The 11,884-nt window shown below is 35.3% G+C and overlaps 1 protein-coding gene across 1 annotated transcript; it reads left to right on the forward strand.

The window, feature by feature from the left end:
• Positions 1-9,375: 9,375 nt before the first annotated feature.
• Positions 9,376-11,364, forward strand: LOC145679063 (putative glutamate receptor). Its single transcript, XM_081749660.1, has one exon. It carries the CDS (start codon positions 9,376-9,378, stop codon positions 11,362-11,364), a length of 1,989 nt encoding a protein of 662 aa, XP_081605786.1.
• The last annotated feature ends 520 nt before the right edge of the window (positions 11,365-11,884 follow it).

The following is an 11,884-nucleotide window of genomic DNA, read 5'->3' on the forward strand; positions in this document are numbered from 1 at the left end:
CAGTGTCTTGTGTTGTAACTGAAACATAACTCTATCTTATAGTACAATATTCATAATATGTAACGCTTCATTGCGCAGTAGTTAAGGGAATGAGGTAAAATATGTACTGACTTCCGGGTGGTGATCCACCTTAAATATGTTGAAATTATGTCTATTACGTTAAATAGATTTTGTTTTATGAATAAAGTACGCAATTACGTTAAATTCCAAGAATAATATATTTAATATTTTATCATTAAATAATGTTGCGATAGAATTTGAATTTTAATTATGATTTTTTAGGTCTTTTGGGGTGCCATTCATGGTGGTGACAAATAAAGTCCACCAAAAGTTGTTGGGAACTATTGCCCTGAAACAACCAGTTTCTAATTTAATTTTTCCGGGAGCATTTTCCTATTTTAGCTTTTCTCTTGTTTTTTCTATTTTGGTTTTCTAATTTTATATCCTAACTATATATAAAACTACATGAGCTGACATAAATTATTCAGCACTTCCTGTAGGGCTACAATGACTAAATTTGGCATGATTGTAGCTTTCCGGAACTAACCCACAGGAAAATTGTCAAAAGTGAATATTTTAATTTTTAGGGGGTCTAAAGAGGGGATGAAAAATTTCCCCATGTTATTTAAATGGACCTTTTTTTGGACTTATAATCTCATGTTTTAGGTACTTAGAATTGGAATAGAAACTTGAAATTCGGTATGCTTACACATTGTCGTTAGCACTATCTACGCAAATCAGTACAAGTAAAAAATTCCGACCTTAGAGTGGTTTTATAGGGAACTGAAAAATCTTTCCCATGTTATTTATATGGGACACCTTTTACACCCTCAAATTATTGAGCACTTCCTGCAGGGCTACAATGATTAAATTTGACATGATTATAGCTTCTCGGGACAAACCCACAGGAAAATTGCCAAAAGGGAATATTTTTGTTTTTAGAGGGTCTAAAGAGGGGATGAAGAATTTCCCCATGTTATTTAAATGAGACTTTTTCTGGACCTATAATCTCATGTTTTAGGTACTTAGAATTGGAATAAAAACTTCAAATTCGGTATGCTTGTACGTTTTCGTTAGCTTTACCTACGTGAATCATCAGAAATGAAAATTTCTAACCGTAAAGTGGTTTTAGGGGGAACTGAAAAATCTTTCCAATGTTATTTATATGGGACGTCTTTTATACCCCAAAATGTTTAGGCACTTCCGGCAAGATTAGAATGATGAAATTTGGCATGATTGTAGCCTTCCAGGACTAACCGACAGAAAAATTGCCAAAAGTAAAAAAATCCAACTTTAGAGTGGTTTTATAGGGAACTGAAAAATCTTTCCCATGTTATTTATATGGGACACCTTTTACACCCTCAAATTATTGAGCACTTCCTGCAGGGCTACAATGATTAAATTTGACATGATTATAGCTTTACGGGACAAACACACAGGAAAATTGCCAAAAGGGAATATTTTTAATTTTTAGGAGGTCTAAAGAGGGGATGAAGAATTTCCCCATGTTATTTAAATGAGACTTTTTCTGGACCTATAATCTCATGTTTTAGGTACTTAGAATTGGAATAAAAACTTCAAATTCGGTATGCTTGTACGTTTTCGTTAGCTTTACCTACGTGAATCATCAGAAATGAAAATTTCTAGCCGTAAAGTGGTTTTATGGAGAACTGAAAAATATTTCCAATGTTATTTATATGGGACGTTTTCTATACCCCAAAATGTTTAGGCACTTCCGGCAGGATTAGAATGATGAAATTTGGCATGATTGTAGCCTTCCAGGACTAACCGACAGAAAAATTGCCAAAAGTAAAAAAATCCAACTTTAGAGTGGTTTTATAGGGAACTGAAAAATCTTTCCCATGTTATTTATATGGGACACCTTTTACACCCTCAAATTATTGAGCACTTCCTGCAGGGCTACAATGATTAAATTTGACATGATTATAGCTTTTCGGGACAAACCCACAGGAAAATTGCCAAAAGGGAATATTTTTAATTTTTAGGAGGTCTAAAGAAGGGATGAAGAATTTCCCCATGTTATTTAAATGAGACTTTTTCTGGACCTATAATCTCATGTTTTAGGTACTTAGAATTGGAATAAAAACTTCAAATTCGGTATGCTTGTACGTTCTTGTTAGCTTTACCTACGTGAATCATCAGAAATGAAAATTTCTAACCGTAAAGTGGTTTTTGGGGGAACTGAAAAATCTTTCCAATGTTATTTATATGGGACGTCTTCTATACCCCAAAATGTTTAGGCACTTCCGGCAAGATTAGAATGATGAAATTTGGCATGATTGTAGCCTTCCAGGACTAACCGACAGAAAAATTGCCAAAAGTAAAAAATTCCAACTTTAGAGTGGTTTTATAGGGAACTGAAAAATCTTTCCCATGTTATTTATATGGGACACCTTTTACACCCTCAAATTATTGAGCACTTCCTGCAGGGCTACAATGATTAAAATTTGACATGATTATAGCTTTTCGGGACAAACCCACAGGAAAATTGCCAAAAGGGAATATTTTTAATTTTTAGGAGGTCTAAAGAGGGTATGAAGAATTTCCCCATGTTATTTAAATGAGACTTTTTCTGGACCTATAATCTCATGTTTTAGGTACTTAGAATTGGAATAAAAACTTCAAATTCGGTATGCTTGTACGTTTTCGTTAGCTTTACCTAAGTGAATCATCAGAAATGAAAATTTCTAACCGTAAAGCGGTTTTATGGGGAACTGAAAAATCTTTGCAATGTTATTTATGTGGTACGTCTTCTATACCCCAAAATGTTTAGGCGCTTCCGGCAGGATTAGAATGATGAAATTTGGCATGATTGTAGCCTTCCAGGACTAACCGACAGAAAAATTGCCAAAAGTAAAAAATTCCAACTTTAGAGTGGTTTTATAGGGAACTGAAAAATCTTTCCATGTTATTTATATGGGACATATTTTACAGCCCCGAATTATTGAGCACTTCCTGTAGGGCTACAATGATTAAATTTGACATGATTGTAGCTTTTCGGGACAAACCCACAGAAAAATGCCAGAAGTGAATATTTTTAATATTTAGGGGTTCTAAAGAGGGAATGAAGAATTTCCCCATGTTATTTAAATGGACCTTTTTTTGACGTATAATCTCATGTTTTAGGTACTTTGAATTGGAATAAAAGCTTGAAATTCGGTATGCTTGTACGTTTTCGTTAGCTTTACCTAAGTAAATCATCAGAAATGAAAATTTGCAACCGTAGATTGGTTTTATGGAGAACTGAAAAAATCTTTCGCATGTTATTTATGTGGGATGTCTTCTACACCCTAAAATGTTTAGGCACTTCCGGTATGATTAGAATGATGAAATTTGGCATGATTGTAGCCTTTGAGAACTAACCGTGAAAAAACTGCCAAAAGTGATTATTTTTAATTTTTCAGGGGTCGAAAGGGGAGGAAGAAATTCCTATGCTATTTAAATGGGCGTTTTCTTTGGATACAAAATCTTATCTTTCAGATAGCTGAGATAGGAAAAAAAAGAAAGTCGGTAGAATTCCGCTCCGCTGCAGCTGCGTTTGTCCTCACTTTGAACTCGTATTGCATACACGCCCTTATGACGCTCTGTGGAGGTCTCATTGACTCTGTTCTTACGCAAGTTTAGAATGTGACTGAACTACCATAACCAGGTAGTATGCTGCACATACGCAGAACAACAGCTGACCTTCGTCTTATCCTCATTCGCATTCAACTCACGGTAGGAGGTCCAATTGAACACAGACCTCCATAAAAGCGACATAACTTTCTTGCTTACCGTTATAAATTAACAGAAATAAAAAAATCCAACTTTGGTGGGGTTTATTTATAGGAACTCCTATTATATCTCAAAATTATTGGGCAATTTCTTTAGGATTACAATGATTAAATTTGGCATGTCAAAGGAAAATTGCCAAAAGTGAATATTTTTAGTTTTTAGGGGATTTTTGAAACGGGTATTACGGAACGAGTTTGTTACAGTTGCTTTATATGTTGTATTCTTGTTGATCTCTTGTTAAAATGCACGGTTATTGTTACCTTAAGTTATCACTATAGCGGTTGCTGTTAATTGTTTAATTTTATTTAATGTTATTTGTTTTAAACAGTTGTGCACTACATATCAAATCAGTACCTCCGATAATTGTAATCGTTCCGAGGACAAGAACCTGCGCTCTCTACACAGCGCATCATTCGCATATGAGCATGAATCTCCTTGACATTCCTGGAAACATCTGTACATGTTCATTACAGACAAAAGTTATAGACGCCGTGATAAAAATTGGCAAATGATACTATAAAAGGGAGATTTTTTCGATTATTTTTTCAATATCTCGGACCGTTTGCAAGATTTGAGCCTATTTCCGTTTGAAGTTTCTAATTCATGTATGATAAGTGTATTCTTTCTTCTTGCGTTCAGTATGTAATAAGCAAACAGATTACATACACAATTAATTACAATGTCAGTTATAGATGGTGTTCAATGGGCAAAACACTGCAAAAATAAAAGTTCGTCTTAGGCTGCAGAAATGGTTATCTTTCCTTTTCAATTATTTGGGCATAAAACAAACGTCTGAGACATATACAACCCCAATATACAACGATGTGGTGTTGCAATGCATAATGCTTAGGATATGATGCTCTTTTTTTTTTTTAATTTCAACACTTCCAGTGTACCCGTAAAAATGTAATAAAGAAATAACAACTATACCCAGGGAACAACACCATTGGACTTTCATTTCGGAGTATGATACATGTCTGCTGCAAAAATTCGTTTTCACTTATACTTGATAGTAACATAAGAGTTTACGCAAAAAGAAATCTCTTTAAGCTTCTTTATGGAGAATGCTTGGTGCCTGTCCAAATACAAATCATATTGAACTTCATTTTCACACTATGGTACGAACCTTCCCAGACACAAATACCACTTACGTTCCAGTTTTTTTTTAGTATACGAAAGACATGACGAAGCAAAAGCTTTCATTCAAAGGAGTATGCGTGTAGGAGGATACCACAGGGGTGGTCTGGAAATACTACAAAGTTACAAGAAAAAGAATCGACCTTTGTCTTACAAATATGCAAGACTTATGGTCGAACAAAAATCCCAGATTTATTTTTTGAAAATTATAAATAAGAAAAAAAAACCTCTGAAAATGAGAATCCAACATCATCATTCATTATATAATAAGTCGATAAATTGTGGTTGACAAAAGAAAGGTTGCTATAAAAAAATAAACTGTGAGCTATTAAGCAGAGTATTAAGGAGCAAAGGATGGTAAATATGAGATCTGGGGATGTTGGGCCGATTTAAGGAAACATTAAGAAGAAATGCACGAACATATGACATGCGAGGCCGTAGGCCGAGCAAATACGGGGGTCTGGGGGCGAAGCCCCCAGCTGGCCAAAGGCTAGTTTTTATATAATCTTAAAAACTTCTTTACTAACAGAGTATTACGTTAAACGTTTACTCAATCTTCAAAATTATGAGATAAATTTACAAGAAACTACAAACAATTTGCTTACCATTCTTAGTGAGTTGTCAGGATCGAACTCAGGAAGGGTAACTTCATGTAACATTCCTTATTTATATTCCATTATCACTTTCCGGATCCGGGGTTTTTGGGCTATTTTTTAGACTTTCAGTCAAGCAGCTACTGCATCATCATTGTTTATCCTAGGATCATGGTTCATACCTCATTCTCTTCAGAATAGAGCTGGCTTTCAAATGGTACCACTTGCATGCTCATACCATATACCAGGAGCGGGAAAAATTATGTCAAAAGGAAAATTCTGAAGGGAAATTTTTTCCTCGCACTTTGGGCCCCTCTGGAGCGGCCCGGTGTGAACTTAGCCATCTAAAAAAATCTGATAAATAGTACTTGGTATACTAAATATGTGTGCCAAATTTCAAATTTCTATTCTGAATACCAAGGGCGAGAGAAATTTTATCAGGAATTCCCACCATGCCCCAAATTACCGTAAAACACCATGATCTCAGGTAAAAAAATTCCTGAGACATCCCTAAATACCCTAGGGTTATGTTTCGCCCATCATTCTCTTCAGAATAGAACTGCCTTTCAGGCGGTATGACTCACGTGTCTCCATCATGTATCTAAGGCGGGAAAATGAGGAAAAACAGGATTTTTGAAGTAAAAATATCCTTTTTTCAACTTTTAGCCCCCCTGGACCCCCCAGTTTTATCGCAGAGATCTGAAAAAAATCTGGTAAATACTACTCGGTGGGTTGAATGTTTATGTACAATTCCAATTTTCCAGGTGCAAAAGTAGGCCCGCCAAAAAAAAAAATATTCCGACAAATTTCCATATTCCCGTATACAGAGGGAAATTTTTAAACATTCCCTGAGACATACCTAATAACCCTGGAGTCATGTTTCGCCTATCATTCTCTTCAAAATAGAACTGCCTTTCAGGCGGTACCATTAACTTCTCTCCATCATGTATCTAAGGCGGAAAAAACCCGTGAAAGGGATTTTTGGTAAAAAATTCCCTTTTTCAATGTTTAGCCCCTCTGTACCCCCTGTTTTAACGCAGAAATCTGAAAAAAATCTGGTAAATACGAATCGGTGGACTGAATGTTCTTGCACAACTTCAATCTTCTAGATGCAAAAATTAGCCCGCAAAAAATAATACCGAAAATGTCCAAAATTCCCCTATACAGAAGTATATTTTAATAAAAATTCCCTGACACTTCCCTAATTACCGTTGAGCCATTTGTCGCACATCATTCTCTTCAGAATAGAACTGCCTTTCAGACGGTATGACTCACGTGTCTCCATCATGTATCTAAGGCGAGGAAAATGAGAAAAAACGGGGTTTTTTGGGTAAAAATATCCCTTTTTTCAACTTTTAGCCTCTCTGGTTCTTCCCTGTTTTAACGGAGAAATATGAAAAAAATCTGGTAAATACTACTCGGTGGACTGAATGTTTGTGCAAAATTTCAATCTTCCACGTGCGAAAATAAGCCCGCCAAAAATACTTTACATACCCCCCCCCAAAAAAAAATATTACACGAAAATATATATTTTAGAATTATGACGTCATCACCTTCTATGTCTCGACGCAGGAAGGTGTGAAACCATACGTAATGTCTTCTACAATGCCTCTGGACTAGAAAAAAAAATCCCGGACGAAAAAGCTCAAATAGGAGAGTTATAACGCAATGTACCATGATACACCCCGTATGGTACAGATTGTACCATGGGATCACCAAAGGGTTAATCTTAAAAACTTCTTTACTAACAGAGTATTACGTTAAACCTTTAGTCAATCTTCAAAATTATGAGATAAATTTAGAAGAAACTACAAACAATTTGCTTACCATTCTTAGTGAGTTGTCAGGATCTAACTCAGGAAGGGTAATTTCATGTAACATACCTTATTCATATTCCATTCTATCTCTATCTGAATGTGCTGGCTGTTTGCAATCCTCTCTTGTCAATTTTCCGTCAAACATTTTGTCTGTGACTTTCGAAATGCTGCTAACAGAAGTGCACAGCTCTACATTTTCAGGTTCTCTTATGTTTTTATCTTCATCACCAAAGAGTTGTTCATCAACTTGATCACCCATGATTTCTTTTTCAGTTGACATATTAGGTGGCGGGTTGTTGCATCCTAATCCTCTACCTTCACAGCATGCAATACAAGATTGATGATCTGCATTTATGCATCTGCAACCTAATTAGAAACCCTTTTCACATTTACATGCTATTAGCTTCAAGAGATTTTCGGGAGCGTGTAGTTTAAGCATGGCGACTGGAACCAAAGAAATTACATCTTCTTTCTGCCAACCCCATTTTTCTGCTGGTAACACATTGCCTTTCCACAGTTGCAGTTGATGAAATACTCTGAATAGGTGTTGTTGGGGGAAGACTAGAAAAGTTCAGTTTTGGCTTTAGAAACGAGTTGACAGAATTTAGTGTTTCTAAAGGTATTTAAAGAAAGAAGTCTCTGCCTGTGTATCCCCGTATACTCGAAGAAAAAGAAAACATCCCTCAGCCAGTAATGTAGATGCTTGTGCTGATGTATCATTGAAAATTGAAACTGCATTTTGAAGTTCAAGGTTAGTTCTCAGAATTCGGAAGATTTTCTTCTTTCCTTGCATGAACAAAGATGATTTGGTGTCACAGGTACTTGTTGCATGTAAACAAAGAAATTGATTTTTGATACTTTTAAAGTAGTGTTGCGCATCAATAAAAGAAAACATATTATTAGAAACTTTGCCTTGTCTTGGCTTCGAAAGGTAGATAGTATCGTATCGGGTGTAAGTGATGTCAGCAGGATCAAAAGTCAACATCTGCTACTACAACAATAGGCTTATTATTGAGCTGCTACTCAATTTGATGGCTCATCAATGTGCATGATGAGCCTGTCTGCATTATCATTTGCTTGAGTGACAGTAGTTCCTTGGCTTGGAGTTCTTTTGTGAGTTGCTAAATAAAACGAGACTTATTCGCCAGATTTGACAAAAACTTACTTTGCTCAATCGTTGAGTTCATACTTTTTAGGCAAATGAAAAATATTTTGTTTCTTTGTTTTCAACGCTTGTTCAAGAAAAGCGCACTGCCATCTGTTGTCAATTTTCAGAGTTCAGCAAAATCTTGTTGAATATAATTAGCTGAAATTGAACTCAAACCGCCTCAAATTATCCTTCCAACATCTTCTTGTCCTACTGAAGAACATTGCTCAGAGACTTATTTAGTGAAAGTTGTAAATTATTTGCTCATTTTCCATGTGGCTTGTTTTTTGTTTATCTTAGATGACTGAATATAACAATTTGAAATATATATGATGGCGATAATATGTAGAGTTTAGTTAGTTGGTTCGAGTTGAGCATTCCTTTCCAGCATCAAACCTAAATGAAACATAAACCTATAATATAGGCTCTCCCATCGGGAATCGAACTCTCAAATCCGTGCATCAAAGGCGTGTGGCCTAGCTACCACTCTACCATGGAGGGCACCTATACGTAGAAGTTTGTACAGATTCTTATTCACTACTTTCTTCTTCCTTCCTTTGTCCGTGTATTTCCTTGAAGACAATTTTTGGAAATCACTTTAGAGTTCTTTCATGGCAACGTGATTTGTGTTGTCCCAAGTTCGACTCCTGATGGGAGTATATGTTGGTCGAATCCAAGGTGTAACTATAGATCCCAAGTCTCATTCAAATGGTTATGTTACTGAAAAGAAACAGTAAATTTTAACTAAAAAATTCCAGAAACCAGTTAGAATACACTAGGTATTAAAATTTGTCAAGAGTACTGTGATTGTTATTTATCTGTTGTGCCAACTCTAATATTCTTATACTATCATCTTTACAGATCAAATGTGTGCTGGGAAGAAATGATGTCGATATTGATGCTATCAGCTCTGCTTTGTTTGGCAAGACGCATTGAAACTATCTCCTCTAAACTAGAAGTTATTAATAAACCAGCTAGCAGTTTGGAATCTTTAATTTATACTGTGATAGACAAGTACTTTAGTGAAACAAAGTGTGTTACTTTAATCCAGGACTCACTAGCGCAATTAGAATCCGTCAGCGGTCATATTTGTCGTAAGACACACATTCCAATTGTTATTATACAAAGAGATGTTGTTACAAAACAACGTGATTACGAAACGCTGCTTCTTACTGTGATGAATCTTCAATGTACAGGTTATATTATTAGATCTCGCTATGTTAACACGGTGACCGAATCCATTTACAGAGTACTTCAACGAACAACAAATAGAGTTGAGAAGAACTTTCTTTTACTTCCTGACGGTAATGAGTATACATACGACAAAAACATTGATGAGAATTTTCTCAGGTATTCTCCAAATACCGTGATTGTGAAACCAACTTCAAATTTCTCAACTGAATCTTACAGGCTTGTAACTCACCAAATCGGTTACAATTTACACCCAAGAGGCTTCAAACCAGTAGCAATGTGGATTAAAAGAAGATTTCTTGGTGGTTCGAACATATATCCTGATAAGTTAAACAATTTGAAAGGAAATATTTTAAAGCTTAGCATGATCGAATATAGTCCTTATTCAATTCCTGGTGAAAACACTCATGACGGAACTGAGTATAGAGTAGTAACGGAAATTTCACGAAAATTAAATTTTGTTTGGAAATCAGATGTTGTTAAAGGTGGATTTGGAGTTGTTTTGGGCAATGGAACAATCACTGGATTGGCTGGTTCTGTAGTTAGTGCAGAGTTCGTGGCTGGTATACCTGGTCAGTATGTTAGTGCACTGTATTATAATTTAGGGGAGTTTACTGTGCCTTACTTACGATCTGCTATTACATTTCTGACCCCAAAGCAAATATCGTCAATTTCGTTGTGGTCAGTATTTAGACCATTTCAATTATATGCTTGGATAGCAATGGGCAATTTTATCATCATAGGCTCTCTACTTCTTTTGACATTTGCACGAATTCATCACAGACTTTTTCCAAATATACGTAAAAGTCGTTATTATATGTACGGTTTATCATTTTTCCATTTAATTAGTCTAATTTCATTTATTGGTGTTGTTAATCCACGCCATCCGTCAATAAGACATCTGTTAATTTGGACGCTACTTACGTCAATGTTGTTATCAACACATTACAGCTGTAATCTAGTATCTTACTTAACAATTCCTCCGCCAGCAGCTACTATAGATAACTTTGAGGAATTGGCGGAATCTGGGTTAAAATGGGGAATTGTTGACCCTAGTTGGCTTGAATTCCTTTTAGATGCAGTTGATGTGAATATCCAAAAGATAACGAAACGTGTTCTTTATAATGAAAACGGAAAAATCCTAAATGATTTGGCTAAAACTGGCGATATTTCTATTCTTGTTGAACGTACACTCTCTGGTAACATATGTGGTGCAGATTACCTGGAAGAAGATACTATTGTTCGTCAACACTTGATGGAAGAAGATGCAATATCTTTTAACATTGCATTGATGATGCCAAAGGCATGTCCTTTGGTTAATAAATTTAACCAAATCCTTCAGTGGTTAAGAGATTGCGGTATTATTGAAACCTGGGAGCGAATCGTTATTGAAGAATTAAGACCAAGAAAGTTTTTAATACCTCTGTATGAAACGGATAATTATCCTTCTAGCTGTAGACCATTAAAAGTGGATCATGTACTAGGAGCGTTTGTTCTGTTGGGAATTGGCGTACTTGCATCAATTATCGGTTTTCTATTAGAACTCACTCCGTTTGCTATTAGAACTATTCGTGCAAAACAAGTAGTTTGGAAATTGAAGGCGATCATCAAATGTAAATTAGCACTTTGGAAATTCAAAAGACGTGTTAGGACATTTTTGATTGGAAACAAGTGTAACAAATGAAACTAGAAAATGACTATAAAGCGAACTTACTCAAATATGTTACCGATATTAAATATATACTACTGTATGTCTGATACTACCCTATTTCCTTATTACTGAATGTTATCGAGCATCAAGTGTACTTTCAGGAAGTGATTTATTAATTTTTTGTTGGAAACCTTGAAATATTATCAATTATAACATATGTATCAGACATTGTGAACAGTTCTAGTAAGTTATTATTGTTTAAATACCAGAATGTGCAATCGAGTGCATCCTAGTGAAGCTCTTTGCAAAAATTGATTGTTACCTGAATACTATCAAAATCAGAATATGAACGTACAATATCAACTTACCTTTGATCTGAATTAACAAACAACTACAAACAAAGAAAGAATGATTCAAAACCCAATTTTTATTTTAGAAATAAATTCGGAGATAGGAAGTAGTATGTAATAATAGAAATACTAGAAGAACGAAGAAAAATTAATTCCACTAATAAGAAGAAAGGAAAAAATATGAATTCACTCATGAGAATTAA

Source organism: Thermobia domestica, chromosome 2 (assembly GCF_964235325.1).
Source record: "Thermobia domestica chromosome 2, izTheDome1.hap1.1, whole genome shotgun sequence".
NCBI classification, from domain to species: Eukaryota; Metazoa; Arthropoda; class Insecta; order Zygentoma; family Lepismatidae; genus Thermobia; species Thermobia domestica.